Below are 21677 nucleotides of genomic sequence, written 5' to 3'. Positions count from 1 at the left end.
AATGATTTTACGAACATAGTATGGATCGAAGCTGGATGAAGGAACGTCGCATCAGTGAAGAGTATGAGAAGGGTGTTTCAAAGTTCTTGCAATACGTTGAACAAAATGCTAAGTCCGTCAACGGGAAATATTTTTGTCCTTGTGTGCGTTGTCTTAATCAAATACGGCAAGACTTAGGCAATGTGCGTGACCATCTATTCATGTACGGCATAATGAGGACTTATACCGTTTGGACTTGGCATGGAGAACTACTGGAGCAGCAAACCACGTCACCTGGTTCAAGTTTTATTCACCTTCAACTTTTATGATAAAATAGTCATATTAATTATACTTTGTGTTTTCAATCTGTACAGAGTTATTGGTAAATCTCGTGGTCAACTGGTTCAAGTTTTGTATCCAAAGGTTGTAAGTCATTTAACGTTTCCTTTTCATTTATGTTATTGAATGATCTAAATTCTTAACTATTTAGTTTGTTATTTTAGTGTAACCACCAGGTAGATTCATGGGAATGTGGCTTCTATGTGATGTGTTGGATTAAGACCATCATTCGAGCAGTCATTACAGATGACTGGAATGAGGTAATGATGTATACCTTCAATACATTACAAATCATATTCATCTACAACTATATATGAAACAATAATGAATCTTTGTTGAATTTTGCAGCGCTTCAAGACTACATCGCCTATTACAGAAGACACAATTAAACAGATAAGGCAGGAGTGGACCGCTTATCTTCTGCAAAGATGGAGTTAGGAATAGTTATATTTCTTGTTGAACATTGTTTAGTTTTTTAGTTTAAGTTTTATGTTGATAGTTTGGTAGTGGATTGAACTCCACATTAAGTAGAACTTTGTTTATATAAAACGCATTTTTATATTATTGCAAAATTGTTCTGGGACATTTTTCTGCTTTTCAGGTGTGGTTTTATTGAAAAAATAAACTAATTTTTAAAAAAAAAACGCCCAGTAGACGTCCGTTAGTGCACAGTCGGACGTCTACAGACGTCTGTCAGTGCACACACGGACGTCCACCCCCCAGCTCCTACCTAAAACATTTCAGCAAGGTAGACGTCCGGGGGGAGGAGGCGGACGTATATATAGACGTCCGTCCAGACACAACGGACGTTTATATAGGCGTCCGTCCAGACACAACGGACGTTCATGTAAACGTCCCTCCTGACACAACGGACGTTCATGTCGACGTCCGTCATGACACAACGGACGTTCATGTAGACGTCCGTGCTGACACAACGGACGTTTTACAGAGACGTCCGTCCTGCCACAACGGACGTTCATGTAGACGTCCGTGCTGACACAACGGACGTTTACAGAGACGTCCGTCCTGCGACAACGGACGTCTGAGCGACGTCACCCACATAAACGTCGGACGTACGCCGGACGTCAAAAGGCCAAAATATTGGACGTTAAAACCCCTTTCTGCACTAGTGGCTGTTGAGGGTATCCCAGTTACTACATCATCCGGGTGCACAAACGTCGTAGCTACACAGAATTCATTCAGTCCGGACGGTCAGAGTCAAACGTTGGTTTATTGCATGCAATAATGAATGCTTGATTTTGTGAAATTGATTGATATAGCACTTATGTGATCTGAATATGTTACTACATGGATTAAATTACATAAGCTTACCTTTTTTCCGTCTTGTTCATTTTGTCTGTTTTGTTGTCTTCGTCCCTGTTGCAATGATAATCCGTGTGGATGTGAGTAGAAGGAGAAGAGCTGCTGGAAGAAGCACTGTAAGAGGTGGAAGTAAAGACTGAACCTTAGGACCGTTTGATCAGTTGTTGGCTCCATCTTTTGTAAGACCGTTTGGTATAAGTTTATTTTGTAAACCGTTCGGTCTAGTTGTAGCCAGTGTGCGGTTTTTAATTCTCTACTATTATGTAAGGTCGTTCGGCCATAATAGTACCTCGTTATGTGTAGAACTGATCTGTGGTATTATTAATGTGATTATTCTATTATATGCTTTTATACTGTATTTTTGGGATGTTACAAAATTAATATAATTAAATTAAAAGAACTATTTATTTATTTTTAAAGTTTAAGAATTAAACTATTTTTTTAAAATAAAAATAAATTTTAACATCAAATTTTAGATATTAAAATTAATTTTAAGATATTAGTGTAAAAGTAATACGTGAGAAGTTGAATGTGTTTAAAAAAATAGAAAAAAAAAATAAAAACACTTTTAAGATTAAGTATTGTTGTTGAAAAACTTTTATACTACACTAAGGAATAGAAGTTTATTATATGTAAAGTAGTGATTTAAAGGATTTGTATTCATTTTTAAGTATAAAATAATCTTTCATACACACTTTTATATGACAAATAAATTCATTATGGTAAATATTATCCAAACTTGTTTCTATTTTGACAAATAATATCTTTATTAATCGGGTATAGGTATAGATAATACTTAATTTTTTAAATTGAGTATAGGATCGAAGACGAATACATACATTTCTATCTAGCCCTTGTTCTTATATTTTTCTTAATACCTATCTCCTCCATTTTAAATTAATAAAGTATCTACAATTTGTTTTATATATATATATATATATATATATATATATATATATATATATATATATATATATATATATATTTGGTCTTTAATTTTATAATTCTTTTTTTTTTCTTTTGCTAGATACTTCTTTTGTTTTTTCTAATTGTTTTGCTTTATATTTAAGAAATTCACTCACATTTCTAAGGCAATTTTCCTCTTACACTAATGTAGGAGGACTCTTTTTACGCAGGTTAAAAACAACTTTCTATATTGGTTCTAGAATCAGTACAAATAAAGGCGCAAAAAGTTTTCAATTTCTATAATGATTCCAAAATTGGTATAGAAAGTGGACTTTCTATATCGATTTCTCAATCTGTATAGAAAGTGTCAACGTTAGACGCGAAAGTGAACATGAACTCTGTAGGAACAATCGGTACCGTTATAGAGTCGCGCAGCGGAATAAAATATTTGGAAAGCGTGTTACGGTCACAAATCAAGTTTTGATAGTCCGTTTTAGAAAAACAATTTTCTTAGAGAAAATTTATCAAACAGTTGATATGCGTAAAATGTAAAGAGTATAGAGAGCAAGAAAATTCAACACAGAATTTTTATCCTGGTTCGATTCAAAAGAATCTACGTCCAGTTGTTAATCACTATAAAAAGTGATTAACGTTTTCACTAAAAACAGTTTCACAAATTACAATAAGAGTGGATAAAAACAAATAAAAAACCTTCCTTCGACGAACGAACCGGAAGATGACCACCTTGCCAACTCGAAGAGAACCGCTCCGACTATCGACACACGAAACGCGAGCTTCTCCTATTCACGAGACCAGGCAAAGCACTTGAACTAGCTTTTTAGAACTTCCTCAGATCACACTGTATTCTCAAAAGCTCAGAGTTCAACTCCTGTTTTTTTAATCTTCACAGAAAAACCACTATATAGCCAGCTGCTCTGAATATCTAAGGTTAAGTTTCAACTGCCACGAATAATCGATATTGTAAGTGATAATCGATTATTCAAGTCCGTTACAGGGTTTTCAAAATGTGATAATCGATTATATGATGTGATAATCGATTATTCTTGTATGACTCTGTGATAATCGATTATTGCCATTCCATAATCGATTATTGCAGTTAAAAATGCAAGTTTACAAGGTTTACAAGAATTTCCTACTACATTTAATTTCTACAAATTGCTTTTAACTAATTCTAATATCTTCTTCAACTAAAACTTCTTGTAGCATCATCAAAACAAATTTCTTCAAGATTTACCAATACTCCTTATTGGTAACAAACTCGATTTTCACTCTTACTAACTTTATAGGCCTAACGTGGAACCCTAAAGATTTGCAAAACAATTTCAATTTCGATCCAACATGCGCTCCCTTTGCCATTGCAAAGAACCTCATTACTATTAACATTTACTCCTTTAGCTCCTTTCTCTTCTCCAACCTTATCGCACTCGCACTCAAGCAGGCCATTTGCCTCTCCCACATCACCTTTTTCCACTACCCCATCGTCGTCAAAGAACCTTGTGCACGTCAATCGCATTTCCCTTCGCATCTGAATTATTGTCTTCATCGTGGATAATGTTGTGAAATGCTTGCTTGTGGAAGTTTGCACACCTACGTCACCATCATTCAGCGTCTCATCCTTGTACCATTGCAGCACTAAGGAACGTCAGCAATGACAAAACCAAGGCAACACTAATGAATGTCGACAAAGACCTTAACAAGGCAGCTGATGACTTTGCATATCAAAAGACAGTAATGTGAGAGAATCTAATTTTAAAATAATAAAAAATATAAGAAATTATTTTTTATACCGATTATAACTAAAACATGTATAGAAAGTTTGTTTTTTATTACAAAATAGTTACCATGCTAACCAATTTTCTATACTAGTTCTAAGTAGAATTTGTATAGAATTTTTTTTTTCTTTATTATAAAATTTGTATCGCTCACTTTCTACATCGGTTATAACTAGAATTTATATTGAAAATTTTATTCTTTATTGTAGAAAGGTTACCAGTCACTTTCTATAGTGATTATAATTAGGACTAGTGAAAAAAATGTTTCTTATTTACAATTTTTTCACTATCACTTATTATGACAGGTGGATTCCAACCGGCATAATAAGTTGTCATAAAAAGTTATTTTTGTACTAGTTTTATCATAACATTTGTGCGATTATGTTCAAATAATTACAATTAATTACATAATTTTTATGTCTCATATTTGAATATTTGTACTCATTTGTTTTTTTTTTTCTTTCATATAAAACATTTGATTTTCAATTTCAAGTATTTAATAGGATAAACTTATCCTTTTTATTTACATTTATCATTGATTTTTATTTCATTTAAAGAACTCTTATTTTGCTAAAATGATTTTCATTATCCTTGTTAGATTGAGATATGAAAAGTTCTTCTTAGATATTTAAGGTAGTTTTCATCTTATCACTCTCTTAATTATACATTTATTTTTCTTTGTACGATTTTATTGAATGATGTATCAAATTGTTTCTAATAAGACACATATTTGATCATTTTTACTTCTTTTTAATATTTGTAGTTTTTGTTTATTTTTATCATGTATAATATGCTTTTGATGATTTTTCATATAATTATTTTTATTTCCAACTCATTATCATAAGTGTGATTTATCACTAATTATTAAAGACAATTTATTTACTATAATATAACAACTTAATGTTATTGTCATGAATTTTGTTTATCACCTTCTAATATTGATTGAAGTTCAAAAGATAAAATGTATATGTTAAATTTCAATTGTTTTTTTTTTTTGTTCTTTGTATGATTTTGGTCAAGTAAGTGATGTAGTATAATTTTTATTAGTGTATAAAAAAAATATTTAATTATCATTTAAAGGAAGAAAATAGAAAGACATTTAAAATATTACTTACTTGAGTGTGTGAGGTTATTTTCTCCCATGACGTATTGATTGAGGTGTCTTCCTTACATATCTTCTAGGTGTCGAAGAGGTCATCTCACCTTATGTTAACATATTTAAGTGAACTATCTTCTTCCTCAACTTGTAATACATATATTAATATTTATTATTTTTATCATGGTAATGTTGTGATTTTGAAGAAGTTTGATAAAAAAAACATATTTTTCCTAATTTACCAATGAAAATGAATAAATTATTCACATGAAAACGATTTTTGTATCAATTAGAAGAGTTAAACTTAACATAAAACCTGAATTTAATATAAACAATTCATTATGTTAGCAAAATATAATAGGAGAAATTTAAAATAAAACTACCTTAAATTGATGGTCAATTAATAGAATTTTCTTTGAACTTTTAAAATGTTTTATTTTTAAAACATATTAGATAGTGAGAGGATTATGTTCCTCGTGAAAAGTTTATTTACAATAGGATAATAAATTCCACAACTTTCCGCTTTCCATTTAAGATTGGGTATGAATTTAATTTTGTAATCTCTATTAATTAATATCCCTTTCCTAACCATGATTCTATTTTGTGTAGCAATGAACTTGAAAAAGTAAATATGATACTCCAATTGGTTGGGTATGGGTTTATTTAGGAAGGATAGATTATCAATTTAGAGAAAACCTAGGTTACAACCAAGATGATATTACTTATTCCAATTAGCAACATCAATGCTTACATGCTAGAATTCCCAAATAAGTAATGTTTTTAATGTATATGAGTTGAGTCGTATTGATATACTTGTTTATAATGTGATGATTAATCATTTTCAAGAATGGGATGATGATTTAATTATTGATCAAGAAAAAGTTGCACAAGAGCAATCACCACGAGTTACTACAACAAGAAGCAATATTAAGATTGAAGAAGGAATGGCAAAAGTCCAAACTCCAAGAGATACCTCAAGAAGAGTACTTATGAAAGGACAAGCAAAATAACTCAAGAAGGCTATACAAACTTAGGATTCTAGAATATGAAGAAAATTGTAAACATTACCTTTGTTTTATGATGAGTACATGAATGAATCTAAAAAAAAGAACAATAATAGAAGATAATTAATAGCTTAAAGTACATAACACCAAAGCTAATGAATCCAAGAACCATAATATAAGTAAATCATGCATATAAAAGCAACTTAACCCGAGGAGTAAACCAATCGAACATAACAATAAACATATTAGCTTATTATAAAACCTATTTCACAGATAAAATAAAACAAAAATGAGTATATATAAAAAAATTCTGACCATAGATGCAAAAAAGGACGTGAGAATCACAACATTTTGTCCAAGTTACATTCAAAACCATGAGACACATTAGCACAAAAATAATAATGTAAACGCTTCAAATAAAAATATAGAAACTAATCAAACAAAACCTAAAGTCTAAAGTCTTAACTTTTCATTCAATCGCGCAAGCACATAAATTATGTTTTCGTCCGTACTCAATGAAATTCCAAACCTAAAAAATGTGAAAAAAAAAGAGTACTAGATAACCCAAAAAAACCTCTTCGAAAAATATACCCAACACCTTAATGAAAAAATCAAACTCTTACCTTTATATTCTTCGTTCGTCTCTTCCCAACCTTCTAATCTCCAATCATGGAACCATTGTCCTTTTCTGTACAAACTAAGAAAATCTACATGTTTCGGTGGATACTTTTGGGGACCGAGAGACTAACCTGCTGACGTGTCTGGGCCGCTCGCTCGCTTCCAAACTCCTGCTATTGGCCGATCGGTGTTGGCACAAACCGATCGGTCTCCTTCTTGACGAGGGAGGATGTACCTGCAAAAGGTACTCCGACGCCCAAGTTAGGCGTGTGATTTGAAGAGCCTCGGCTCTTGGTTGAATATTTAGTGAATGATTATCACTATTGAGTATTTGAGAGTAGCGTAGAGTGAATAATGCGTAAGTGGAACGTACCTGGCTTTTGGCCCTGGCTTTGTATTTATAATTTACCTCATGGATCCTGAGCTGATATAAGCCCAATAAAATATAAACAGAATAAGATATAAACAGATTACCTAAATATCCGGTTGGTTGTTTGTAACCGCTCGGTTAATATTTCATACTATACATTATGCCCCCCAAGTCCGAGTTAAGCGTTTGGCTTTAGCCGTGGTTAACTATAGGACTTATGAGTTTGAGGGAGGGTGTGTTTGTTGTATTGGTGAGCTTCTGCCGCTCTTGTCGGTGGTTGAAGAGAGTTCTTTTTAGAACTTTTTCCATGTAAAGACAGACCGATGGCGTTTTACCGCTCGTCCTTCAACATGAACTGAGAGGAATTTACGTCTCGCCCTTCAACAGGAATCGAGAGGAATTTTACCTCTCGGTCTTCGACAATAAGCGAGCGGATTTTACCGCTCGACGATCGACACTAACCGAGCTGGATTTACAGCTCATCCTTCAACAGGTACCGAGAAGAGTTTACCTCTCGGTCTTCGACAATAAGCGAGCGGGTTTTACCGCTCGACGATCGACGCTCGACGATCGACACTAACCGAGCTGGATTTACAGCTCATCCTTCAACAGGAACCGAGAGGAGTTTACCTCTCGGTCTTCGATAATAAGCGAGCGGGTTTTACCGCTCGACGATCGACGCTCGACGATCGACACTAACCGAGCTGGATTTACAGCTCGTCCTTCAACAGGAACCGAGAGGAGTTTACCTCTCGGTCTTCGATAATAAGCGAGCGGGTTTTACCGCTCGACGATCGACGCTCGACGATCGACACTAACCGAGCTGGATTTACAGCTCGTCCTTCAACAGGAACCGAGAGGAGTTTACCTCTCGGTCTTCGACATTAACCGAGAGGGCTTTACCTCTCGACCTTCTACTTTAACCGAGAGGGATTTACCTCTCGACCTTCGACTTTAATCGAGAGGGGTTTACCTCTCGACCTTCGTCTTTAACCGAGAGGGGTTTACCTCTCGACCTTCGACATTAACCGAGAGGGCTTTACCTCTCGACCTTCTACTTTTACCGAGAGGGATTTACCTCTCGACCTTCGACTTTAACCGAGAGGGGTTTACCTCTCGACCTTCGACTTTAACCGAGAGGGGTTTACCTCTCGACCTTCGACATTAACCGAGAGGGCTTTACCTCTCGACCTTCTACTTTTACCGAGAGGGATTTACCTCTCGACCTTCGACTTTAACCGAGAGGGGTTTACCTCTCGACCTTCGACTTTAACCGAGAGGGCTTTACCTCTCGACCTTCTACTTTTACCGAGAGGGATTTACCTCTCGACCTTCGACTTTAACCGAGAGGGGTTTACCTCTCGACCTTCAACATCAAACGAGAGGGATTTACCTCTCGACCTTCGACTTTAACCGAGAGGGGTTTACCTCTCGACCTTCGACTTTAACCGAGAGGGGTTTACCTCTTGACCTTCGACTTTAACCGAGAGGGCTTTACCTCTCGACCTTCTACTTTTACCGAGAGGGATTTACCTCTCGACCTTCGACTTTAACCGAGAGGGGTTTACCTCTCGACCTTCGACTTTAACCGAGAGGGGTTTACCTCTCGACCTTCGACATTAACCGAGAGGGATTTACCTCTCGACCTTCTACTTTTACCGAGAGGGATTTACCTCTCGACCTTCGACTTTAACCGAGAGGGGTTTACCTCTCGACCTTCGACTTTAACCGAGAGGGCTTTACCTCTGTTTTGAGCTAGGAGTGTTGCCTAGTGAACGAGATTTACCGTTCGTCGTTGAGAGGGCTTTACCTCTCTCCCGAGGGGGATTTACCGCTCGGTCTTCGACCTAGGAGTGCTTCCTAGGGAACGGGCTTTACCGTTCGGCTTGGAGAGGGTTTTACCTCTGCTTTGAGCTAGGAGTGCTTCCTAGTGAACGGAATTTACCGTTCGTCGTTGAGAGGGCTTTACCTCTCTCCCGAGGGGGATTTACCGCTCGGTCTTCGACCTAGGAGTGCTTCCTAGGGAACGGGCTTTACCGTTCGGCTTTGAGAGGGTTTTACCTCTGCTTTGAGCTAGGAGTGCTTCCTAGTGAACGGAATTTACCGTTCATCGTTGAGAGGGCTTTACCTCTCTCCCGAGGGGGATTTACCGCTCGGTCTTCGACCTAGGAGTGCTTCCTAGGGAACGGGCTTTACCGTTCGGCTTTGAGAGGGTTTTACCTCTCTTCCGAGAGGGATTTACCGCTCGGTCTTGGACTTGATCGTTAATTATGAACTTTGCTGACAAAATTGGCAATCAGTGTTTGCAATAGGAGACTTCCCCTTCGTTAATTGAATTCCATGATACTTTAAGCATGAAGTTCGTTTATGACTAGATCTTAGTCTGCACTTGCATAGTTGATGGCGTGGATTTCGATATATATTTGTTCAAGATGTTCATTGCTGAAATTCTCATGATGATATATATTATGGTATATAACCGTATAATAAATGATTCGGTTACCAGATATTATGAATTGCACCGAATAAATAACATAGATAATAAACAAGGTATCAAAACCGTTTTGAGATTTTATAATATTGTTGTTGATAGTTATCTCTAACACAATAATTTATTTGACTATTTGAATCACGCCAGAAAATGTTTCGGTTATAATAATTAGATAACTATATTTATAGTTATGTACTATATTATATATCATATATCATATAATATATTATGGATTATACTATATATTTAACATAAAAATAGTTGTTATAATATCTATTATCAATTAGATATTTTATGAAATATTCATATTTCAAAAAATACTTATCTTGTGGATGACGTCTCACGTAGAGATGATGATTCACGTAGAGTGCTTCATAGGGAACGGGCTTTACCGTTCAGCTTTGTTGTTCCTCCATGCTCCTCGTAGTCGCCGTTGGGTTTGCCGCTCGGCCCCACGGTGGGCGCCAAAATGTTTCGGTGGATACTTTTGGGGACCGAGAGACTAACCTGCTGACGTGTCTGGGCCGCTCGCTCGCTTCCAAACTCCTGCTATTGGCCGATCGGTGTTGGCACAAACCGATCGGTCTCCTTCTTGACGAGGGAGGATGTACCTGCAAAAGGTACTCCGACGCCCAAGTTAGGCGTGTGATTTGAAGAGCCTCGGCTCTTGGTTGAATATTTAGTGAATGATTATCACTATTGAGTATTTGAGAGTAGCGAGTGAATAATGCGTAAGTGGAACGTACCTGGCTTTTGGCCCTGGCTTTGTATTTATAATTTACCTCATGGATCCTGAGCTGATATAAGCCCAATAAAATATAAACAGAATAAGATATAAACAGATTACCTAAATATCCGGTTGGTTGTTTGTAACCGCTCGGTTAATATTTCTTACTATACACTACATTATCAAACTTTTAATCATACAATATATTTATAGCGTTCGATAATTTTAACTTTTACTTATTTAATCAATAACTTTAATTCACATTATATTAAGAATAGAAAGAAAAATAAAAAAATTAGAATGAAGAACTGATATATATAAAAAAATTAATAAAACTAAAAAATTAAACAAGTATCAACAGAATAAATATAAATAAAATGATAATTTTTTTAATTACTAAAAATAAAAAAAATGACAAAGAAACCAATATAAAATAAACATATCCACATAATAAGTATGAATAATTCAGTACTTTTCCTAATAGTTTCTTTTCCTATGTTAATCCTAAATGTAACACTTTAATAAGCTTTAAATTTGACACTTGCTCCTCACAAACTATTGGGCTAAACAAGCTTTAAATTACCTTCCATTTCGGATGTTAGAAAGCTTCTCCCTGCAGCACTACAGTCTTCTCCTTGCATTGGGCCATGAGTGTTGCTCCCTCCACTATCACACCTTGTTTCCTACACTTATCCATATTTTTTTAATTCCAGTTTTATGCTTAGATCAAAACTTTTTTTACTTTTATCATTTAGGATTTTTTAATTAATTTGAAAACCTTACTTCTACTTATTTACTCACTGCTGCACCCCACTCATCTCTCACGAATTCTTTTCTTCCCCGTTTCTGTTTCACTTCCTCTCATTTCTTCTTCCTTTCCTTTCTTTTTCCTTCATTTGTCTCTTCCCCATTTTCCTTTTGGGTTTCATTACTTCCATTATTGTTGATCCCTGATGTGGAAGAGCATGGAGGAGCGTGAATCCAGATTTCGTTTGGCTTGTTTTTGTCTCCATCCAGGTTGGTTTTCTTCATTAGTTTTCTTTCACCATTCTTTTCTAGCATTGTTTGGTAGTTTAATTTAGGGTGTATTATTGTTTTTTTGCTTTGGATTTGTGTTATTTTGTTGTTGCTTGTGCATTGTCTTTCTGCTGGTTGTATTGCTTATCGCCTTAACAGAGTCTGCGAAGGCCAAAACGGATGTGGGATATCCGTTTTGGCCTTCAGATTCTGCATTTTTTTTCATTAGTATTTTAATTATTTTAGAATTTATAATTCAAATATATATATATATTTATTTGAAATATTTTTCTTAATTTTATTTAAACAGTAATATAATTTGAATATATAGAGTTATTTCACATATATTTATTTGATATATTTTTAGATTTTTTTAACGTTTTAGATTATTAATTTAATATTTTATAAATTTTTCTATTTATAGTTTTTAAATGAATTGATTAAGTTTTAATTAGTTACGTAATTTTTTATATATTGAAAATATTTTATTTGTTGAAATAAATATTATTAATTTAATTATAGTTAATGTTAGTAAATTTGTATTTGTATTCAGTTTATTTATAGTAAAATTGTATTTGTAATTAATATTAATTTAATAATAATTATATGGAAATGTTTTTAAAATTTTTTTTGAATTAATTAGCGTAATTTTTTATTTTATTTTTTTAGTTAATAAATTAATTATTTTAGTTTAATTATTTTGAATTGTATTTTTTATAGTTTATTAATAATATTTAAAACAAATTTTTATTTAATTTTTAAAATAAAACAATTAATTTTTTGTCAGAAATGGTAAGAACACACGGTGCATCTTTTAGTTCTTGAGGAGAGAGTTCGGCACAGGGCGAAGCTCAAAGAAGACCTATCGCTTTCGCTCGTAGAAGGCGTGCAACTCCTATTGAGGATGACCTATAGCTGAGGAGCGAACCTTTGAGGAGCGGAGACATATGAGGCCTATGAGACTCATGATCAGGAGGAGGCATTTAAGGCCCCTAACGATGATGATGAGGAGCATGCAGATGTTCCTGACATACAAGAGGATTCGGTGGATTTGTTGGAGGTCCATGTGATGCTTCATTGCTGATACACTATGTTCAGCATGTTGCATATGCTATTTCACAGGGCCAGGTGAGTGCAAAATTTATATTTTAATTATTGTTTTTTTTGGAATAAAATTTTTATTAAATATTGATGTGTATGATCGAGGGGACATGCTTAAGTTGATCTCCCATGGAAAAAAAGTAAATAAGTAAGGACCGTGCTCGAGGGAATTCAACACATTGTGTTGAGTTCCACTTTGATGCCTCTCACACAAATTTATTATGATTACGTCGATAAGGGCTTACTCCTCGGATTCATCGAGAGGTGACATTTCAAGACCAGTAGTTTCCATCTTCCTGTAGGGGAGATGTTAGTTACTCTTGATGACATCTCGACATTACTTCACCTGCCCGTGATGGGACATATGTGTGATTTGGAGGAGTTGGAGTTTGAGGAGGCTCGTACAACCCTTGTGGACCTCCTTGGCGTTGATGGTGGCAGTGCTCGTGATGAGATGGAGGAGGCAAATGGACCAAAAGTCAGGCTGAGCTGGCTTAGACAAATCTATGTTCAGAGCTGTGAGTCGCAGTAGTGGGACTATGTTGCTAGAGTATATCTTTTGCATCTAGTTAGATGAATGATATTTGCAAATAAGAGTGTCACTTCTATACGCGTGTCTTATTTACTGCTATTTAGAGACATACATGCGTGGTAGGTATGTTTGGAGCGTTGTTGCACTCGCCTATTTATACGAGTAGCTCAGGGATGCGAGTCTGGTTTCCACGAGGCAGATGGGTGGATATTTGACTCTGTTACAAGTACACTTATAGCTTCCACATTTACTTCATGTACTTATTTCCATGTTCGAAGATGGATGAAATTTAATTGAAAAAATTAATTTTCTAGAGTTGGATATACGAGCATTTCCCTGGCATGGGAAGGAGGCGATTGATGTCTTCTTATGATAAGACCATATACAAGCATTTAATCTTTGTCATATCAACCAGTAATGATTGCTCACTCATATTTAACCTGCCAGCAGAAGGGTGACCAAGTAAAGTTCCAGCCAACTTATGGTTGTGATGTCCACACATCACCTTCAACACCCATTTGTCCCCATCTGAACATGGTTTACCCTTTAATCTAAACGGACACTCACATTTACGAGTGTCGTATACACTAGGCACCGCATCGACTTTGTATTTTCGATATTTTCCCCCTCTTTCACATCCAAGTATGACGAACGTTTTTCTTCCCCGTACACCAGTAGCTATGTCAGATCTTAGTATTACCACAACAAATCCTAAATCATAAGCCATCCCCTCTTACCCATTCAATTAAGTGCTCCCGTGAACAAAATAATTCATTTGTGGTAAATTTATTTGTCAAATCTCTCTTTACAACTTCATTGATAAATGAAGAGAAATCAGATATGAAACTAGAATCAATTTGAGAATCCATATGAAGATATTCATCCATGTTAACAATAATCACCTATAAAATTATAGTGAGTCTCATTAACATAATTAATAATTATTCAAACAAATATAAAAGGGTTAAATATGTTTTTAGCCCATCAACTATCAGCGATTTTATTTTTTGTTCCTCTTTCAAACTTTGGTACACTTTGATCATTGTCCTTAAGAAAACTATAATTTTTCGTCCTCCAAAACTAACGTCGTTAAAATTACGCTGAGTTGGCTAACAGTGTCTTTTTCTTTTTGACACAAAGTCAATTTTTCCTGCTTCTCTCCCTCGGTCTCCTTCCTTGCATCTTACATTGAGCTTCTTCCACTATTCTTGTTCCATTATCTCTTAACTCATCTGAGTAGTTGACAAAGACTCTCTGTGAAAGTGTATGGTCTGTTCTACTCCTCTCCACCACTCACCTCAAAATTATAAAATACAATGGAAAAAGGCAAAAAAGAAAGCAGAAGACCCACACAGTCACTGCTGAAGCAGATGAACAAATATTGGGAAAAGAACTTGTACTGAAAAGGAAATCAAGTTTCATGGTCGGACACACAGACAAAGCCCCACTATCTTTGACATTTACGAAATCCTTTTCCCATCTGTGGAGAAAAAAGAACAAGACAATGTGTTACGTGGGGAAAGCAACAAAGATCTTCATTTTCATAGTCACGGTGCTCGTTGTTCTGGGATTGGGGATCTTACGTCGTCGCCACCACACAACTGCAAATGAATGTTCTGATGGGTCTTGCTCACGTCTACCTCCACATGCAATCTCCGCCCCCAATTTCAATTCACCAACCCCACCTTCCTCCTTTCAATACCATCTTACCCCACCAACCATTCCGCTTACAAATCCAACCCCTCCTCATCCTTCCGACGCAAACCCATCTTCGCTGCTGCCGCCAATGCAGCAGTCACCGTCGCCGCCGCCGGAGGAAACTGCCCCTCCAAATCCTCCAAGTGTGGCGGGGCCACCTATTAATACACCTACACTAGGGTCGGCGCTGGTGGCACAAGCTCCCGTGCATGTTTTTTGTGTAGCTTTGTATCTGTAGTTTTCAGATGACAATTGGGTTAAAAAGGAAAAGGAAAATTGGTATCGGTTAGAACCTGGTTTGACAGCAATGTTATTGCCTTTGATTTTTCTAAGAATCTAAATGACTTTTAAGCCTAGAGAAAGGTATAATTGCCTCCACAATGAGAAGTTGTTTGGTTGCAGGAAGTTTCGTGATTTGCAATAATAGATATGTGTATATACGAAGCTAGTTGTGGCATAATTATGCATATTTTTGGCTATGGCTATATCATAATTTGTGGTGCTGGACAAGGAGGGGAGGTGTGCGGCTGCGACGTTGACAGGGAGTTTGATGAACAAGAAGAGTGGAAAAAGCTCAGCGTCAGATGCAAGGAGGGAGAGGGAGGAAGAGAAGCAGGAAAAATTGACTTTGTGTCAGAAAAAGAAAAAAATAAGGTAGCACACAATTAGCCAACTCAGCGTAATTTTAAGGGTATTAGTTTTGGAGGACGAAAAATTATAGTTTACTTAAGGACAAGGATCAAAGTGTACCAAAGTTTGAAAGAGGGACGAAAAATAAAATCGCTTTGAGGAACTAAAAATATATTTAACCAAATATAAAAATATTAATATAATTAAATTATATATTTCATATAATTAAACTAATAATTAATTTTTTATATAATTAAAAAATACAAAAATCATATAAAAAAATATGTATCTACATTATTTAACTATCATCATAAATAACAATAAACCAATATATTATAAAAAAACATTAAATTTAAAAACTAGTTATATATAACAACGTGCTAAATAAAAAATATAAATATAAACTAATAACGAGAAGATCTTAAAAAATACATTATTAAAATACATAAAAAAAACATAAAAAATAATACATCAAAAATACATTATTAAAAGATATATCTTTTTATATATATATATATATATATATATATATATTACATTATTAAAATATCTTCAAAAATAATATAAAAATAATAACAATAAAGTAATATAATAAAACAAAAAAGTTTAAAAGATGAACCTTAAATGGATGTTAGCATCCGTCAACGGATGTCAACACCTCTTCTTTTCTTTTACACATCTGAGACGCTGCACTGCACCTTCACTACTACACCTTCAAGCACCACCACCAAGACTGACCTTTGGCATCGCTCTAGATCAGTTCCTTGCACTACCACCAGCAACCTTTGCAACCTCCCACTAAACACACTCACACCACCACCACACTCACAGCACAATGAAACACCATCATACTTTCACAAGATAATGCATAATGAAACAGTTAGAGGAAGAAGTCAAAAGTTAAAGAGGAAGAAGAACTTGTCTGTATTGCATGCATTCATATAGGGGACCATTAATAGGTAATTAATGGGATGGGTGGAAGTTGAAAAATATTAACCCTAAAAATTAAATTAACCGAATGACAAAACAGAAATGGGGAGGTGCAGATAGTAGTGGGTGATGGTGTAAGAAGCAACGCTGGGCCATTTAGAAGATAATTTTTAAAATTTATCTAATTACAACACATGAGGTATAGATACAAATATAAATTATTTTTATTTTCAACCATCCTTGAGTTACATCATCCTAATTATTTAATTAGCCTTCTCTTTTGACCTGATAAATAACAAATAAAAAGTTGGAAAAATAATTTAAACTGTCCATAAAAATAGTCAGAGGGAAATAATCGTTTATGAAATAAAAAATTGTAATAAATAATGAGCATGTGGTACGAAAAGATAGCATAGATACAATAAAAAAATTTAAGTAAAATTTTTAATTATATTTTTAGTTTATATGGTTTTTTATCATTTAAATAAAAAGTTAATTTTAGTTCTTCAAATTTAATAAAATATGATTTTGGTCTCTAAGTATTAAATTTGATATACTAGAACATTTTCAAAATCATGACTAGAATTATATTTTGTTCATTTCGAAGGATTAAAATAAATTGTTTTAAATATAAAGAAATAAAATCATAATTGTTCTAAAGTTTAAGAAGTAAAAACGTAATTAGATAAAATAACAATAAAATAGGGAAAAAGAAACAGAGAAAATGGAAAGAGGGGAAAACGAAAACCCTAGACGAAACACTTTGTATAAAAGGAAGCACTGAATCCCTAAATTATCACAGCATTCCTCAAATCAGAATAGCAGCAATGGGGATTTGTACAGTTCAGCCCATCCCTCTCTCGAAACTTCCTAACGCTTCCTCTTTTCTCCCTAAGCCCTCTCTTTCTCACAGAGTATCCCTTCTCACTCCCACCGTCACACTTTTTTCTCGTACGTTTTGTATCCCTTTCAATTTCTTTTCAATCCTAACAAAAACCGATGGTTCTGTCTTTTTGGTGTTTTTCTTTGATTTTTGATTATCTTCGTGTTGTATGGCGTTATTTGTGTATCTTTTATGGAGCCATTGGTGTGAATGTATTTTAATACTGGACTTTTGTTTTTGTTGTATTTTATTACACGACAGGATCTATTTTCTTGACAAACTTGTTGCCAAGGGCTATACCTTCTGAAGAAATATCCAGTGGGGCAAGTCAATTTTTCAATGAGAAACGCGATGTTGTGATAACCCTGGAGGATGGTAAAGCTGATGATAAAAACGAGTTGGAGAAAACGGTGAACGAAAACGCAAAGACAGAGTTACCCGAAGAAGGACTGGGCTTGTCTTTTGATTTGCTGGATAAGTTCAATGTGAGGGTCACGTTAACCACATTTCCTATTACACTTTTTAACTATGAATTTGTCGTTCAGGACGCCTGTTTTATTTTTTTCATGCCTGTTTATGTTTGTTTGCATTTCAAATCTTGAGTTGTTATGTTTACGAACCGGTTTGTTGATTTGATGGCGTTTATATGGCTGGCTATATTTGTTTCCATTTCAAGTATGGAGTTGCTATGATGATAATCCAGTTTTATTGACGGCATTTAGAAAATGCTTGGTGATATTTCGGCAATCTTGTCGATCTGAGCGGTTACCTGAGCAACTCTTTACGTTCACCTTTTTGTTTTTTTTTTTGTGAAATTGTATATGGTTTTAGCCTTTTCTGTGCATTTCTGCCAGTGTTCGATCATAAGCCTGATTTTCATTTTTTTATCTTTAATGTTCGTTTTAGAAATGATATTTTTTATTTCTTCTATCCATATTTTAGCCATTGCTAGTGTCGTGTTTGTAGTTTATACTTAACGTCAGACCATGTGATTGCTCTGACAACATTTGTGCTACATGTTTTTTCTGGACATAAACCTTTTTAATGACTTATTAATGATTGTTTGTCCATCTTCATCGTGTCTCAAACTTCATTTTTTTTCCTTGGTTAGCTTGTACTCCTTAGTGTTATGGTACTGGTACACCGGGTTTTCTTTTTCAATGATTTGTTTCTTGTAGTTTAGGTTATGTCAATGTCTCTCCAAGGTACAGTTTTTTTTTCTCATTATATTTTTATTCATTGACCTGTCTTGTGTGAAATCAAATATTCTAAAGTAGAAAATGAGTTTTCCCTGCTATTAAGAGTCAGTTTCATTTCTATATAAAATTTCCCTGCTTCAGTATTTTTGGTTCAAATGTATTATTGTTACATTTCGATTTCACAACCTTACCTAAAAACTGTTGGAAAACTATTTGTCTGAAGGAAGCATCAATGTGTGGGTTCCTTCGGTTTCTTTACCAAAGTGATTTGATATTGATTTTAAATCGTCTTCATAACATCAATACATTATTTCTAATTTGATTTGATTTTGTGATGCACCATTAAGGTCTGCTGCGTGTGAAAACTGATTGCTTTCTTTACTACTCCTGGAAAGAAGGTTGTGTAATTCTCGCTCTCTGTATGAATGCATTCCATGATTGATTTGCCATTAAAATTAAGTAGACGTAGATTTGATGTGTTTATAAAATCTAACTGGTCTCGTTTTTTGCCTTTTAACAGTTTGACACAAATGACACTGGTTCCATTGTCTTGTATGGAGGTGGTGTCTTGACTGCTCTGTGGCTAACAACCGCCGTTGTGGGTGCAATTGATTCTATCCCATTGGTGTGTATCATTTGATGTTCATGTGAACTTTTTCACAAACCCAAAGCCAACTTTTTCAAATACTGATGTTTGTTGTTCATTATTGTTGCACAGTTTCCTAAGTTGCTGGAAGTTGTTGGGCTTGCATACACAGTATGGTTTACTTCCCGTTATCTGCTTTTCAAGGTACTAATTTCACTATGTTTGATTGATATGTGCATCTTGGTTGTGCCCAGATTAATTAAATTTGTTAACATGCAGCAAAGTAGAGATGAACTGGCTACTAAAATAGAGGAGGTAAAGGAGCAAATTTTTGGTTCAGAAGATAATTGATTCTCCCAAACGGATGTAACATTTGTGTTGCCACTTCATGATTGTACAGTAACAGTTACTTTTGGTTTGGTTTAGTCTGCCCCGCACTGAGCCATTACTCTATATGCAGCATACAGTTAGTGTTGGTTGAGAATTAAAAATATAGCCAGCAAGGTATTTTTGCCTGTTTGTGTGTTTTCGATTTTTCTTTTGGTTATGTAAGGTCTAGGTTTTCACTCTTTATAGATTTCTAAAATAAACTGGATATCTAACGATAACGTAGTGTTGGGTTTAGGGTTTGAAAAGCTTCCTTTGGTTACAATTTAGGAAGTACATTTGGAGAAGAACGGAGGTGATTTGAACATCTTTATTTGAAATAGTATTTTTTTTAAACCGAAAATGGATTTACTTAGTGAATAGAGAACTATATTTTTTTAGTGAAATTCTTGTCATCTGAGCTAGCTAAATACAGTCCTTTATATAATCCTTTTCACCTCGGCTAGATGACTGAATTAAATCTCTCTTCAAATCTTGTTTTATAGACGAATCATACACCCCCATATAGGGATGAGGGGACCAAGTATAACAATGAAAGATGAAAATGATCGTTGATGTTTTTGTAATACATTATAATTATAATTGCCATTTTATAGGTTTGTTGAAAATTAATATAGGTTATTTTGAGGGAATAATTAATATAGCTGATCATCTTCAAAAATGCTCTTCTGAAGGATGCAATTTTCCTTTAATCACTAATAAAATTTGCAAAAACTAACAAAACTTAGTTGATAAAATTTAAAAAGTATTTTAAATGTTTGTTTAATTATATTTTTTCAATTCTAATGAAATCTCTATTTTTATACATTAATAAAAATTATAATATATCACTTTTATCAAGACTATACAAAGAATAAAAATTAGATTAATAATAACTAAAATTTAATAAAGATTTTTTATCTTTAGAATTTTAATATAAGCTGGATGTGATAAAAAATTTCATGACACGTTAAATTATTATAGTAAATAAAATTTATTTATGCAATTATAATAATATAATTTGAGTTAGAAAATAAAAATAATTATATAAAAAAGTATTAAAATAGTATTTTATATAATAAAAATAAACAACACATAAAAATATTAAAAAAATTTATCTAATACATGTACACTTTGATAAATTGAACAAGTTTACATGTAATTAATGGTATGATAAAGTAAAAAATATTTCAGAGATCTAATAATTCTTTTAAATATTAACCTAGTCAAAGGATAGATAACAAGTTTCAACTAAATATTAAAATAAAAGAAAAAAAATTAAAAAGTTAAATATGATTTTGATTCCTTAATTTTCATTAAAAAATGAAATTAATCTTTTTTATAAAATTTTAATCTAATTTAACCTCTTAACTATATAAATATATAAATTTAGTTTTTTTAATAATTTTGTTAAGTTTATATAAGTTTAATAAAATGGGTTAAAGAACTAAATTTACATATTTTTAAAAATAAGATACTAAGTTAGGTTAAAATTTCAAGTTGAGACTAATTTTAATTTGGGTTAAATATGTTTTTAGTCCCTAAACTATTGGTCGTTTCTGGTTTTCGTTCATCTTTCAAAATAAGGTACAATTTGGTCCTCATCCTTTTCGAAACTTTGGTTTTAGTTCTCGAAAACTAACACCGTTAAAAATTTGGTAGTTTTCGAGATTAGTTTTCGAGGACGAAAACTAGAAACGGCCAATAGTTTAGGAACTAAGAACATATTAACCCTTTTAATTTTCATAGTTATTGAAGAAAAACTCATTTAATCCAAAAATTAGTTTATATTATGAATTAGTCTCTAAATTAATTATTAGTATCAGTTACCAAGAGTTTAGCTACTAGAAAAGATAGTTTCCAATCATATTTTTTTTATCAAAAACATTAGTCATTATTTAAGAATTTTATTATAGTGCTCTGTATTAACTTTATGTTGTTAAGGACTTTTAAGATAGCATATTTCTTAGCTTTTCATTTTAGAACCTTATTATTTGTTTTTAAGAATGAAATTTGTTAAAGATGGATTAACTTGATACCAATTTATATATCAAATGTATTAATAAAAGCATATGATTATGCTAAAATA

The 21677-nt window shown here is 33.7% G+C and overlaps 2 protein-coding genes, 1 long non-coding RNA gene and 1 other non-coding gene across 4 annotated transcripts; 3 read left to right on the top strand and 1 right to left on the bottom strand.

Annotated features, from left to right (window-relative positions):
* The first annotated feature begins 360 nt into the window (after positions 1-360).
* Positions 361-913, top strand: LOC148195946 (uncharacterized). The gene is made up of 2 exons (XR_015780728.1): positions 361-578; positions 667-913. It is a non-coding gene; the product is annotated as an uncharacterized LOC148195946 (long non-coding RNA).
* Positions 914-13663: 12750 nt separating this feature from the next.
* Positions 13664-14023, bottom strand: LOC148195945 (uncharacterized). Its single transcript, XM_088095326.1, has one exon. It carries the CDS (start codon positions 14021-14023, stop codon positions 13664-13666), a length of 360 nt encoding a protein of 119 aa, XP_087951452.1.
* A 3314-nt stretch (positions 14024-17337) lies between these two features.
* LOC124824164 (protein CURVATURE THYLAKOID 1D, chloroplastic) lies at positions 17338-19737 on the top strand. Its single transcript, XM_088093890.1, has 5 exons — positions 17338-17505; positions 17699-17922; positions 19157-19261; positions 19355-19426; positions 19502-19737. The coding sequence occupies exons 1-5, from the start codon at positions 17382-17384 to the stop codon at positions 19571-19573; spliced, it is 597 nt and encodes a 198-aa protein (XP_087950016.1). The 5' UTR covers positions 17338-17381; the 3' UTR covers positions 19574-19737.
* Positions 18121-18214, top strand: LOC124824170 (small nucleolar RNA snoR128). The gene has a single exon (XR_007027696.1). It is a non-coding gene; the product is annotated as a small nucleolar RNA snoR128 (small nucleolar RNA).
* Positions 19738-21677: the final 1940 nt, after the last annotated feature.

This window comes from Vigna umbellata, chromosome 7, assembly GCF_029865625.1.
Source record: "Vigna umbellata cultivar VRB3 chromosome 7, Vumbellata_1.0, whole genome shotgun sequence".
NCBI lineage: Eukaryota > Viridiplantae > Streptophyta > Magnoliopsida > Fabales > Fabaceae > Vigna > Vigna umbellata.
Note: the sequence above shows the minus strand (reverse complement) of the source record. Positions and strands in the feature narration are given on the sequence as shown.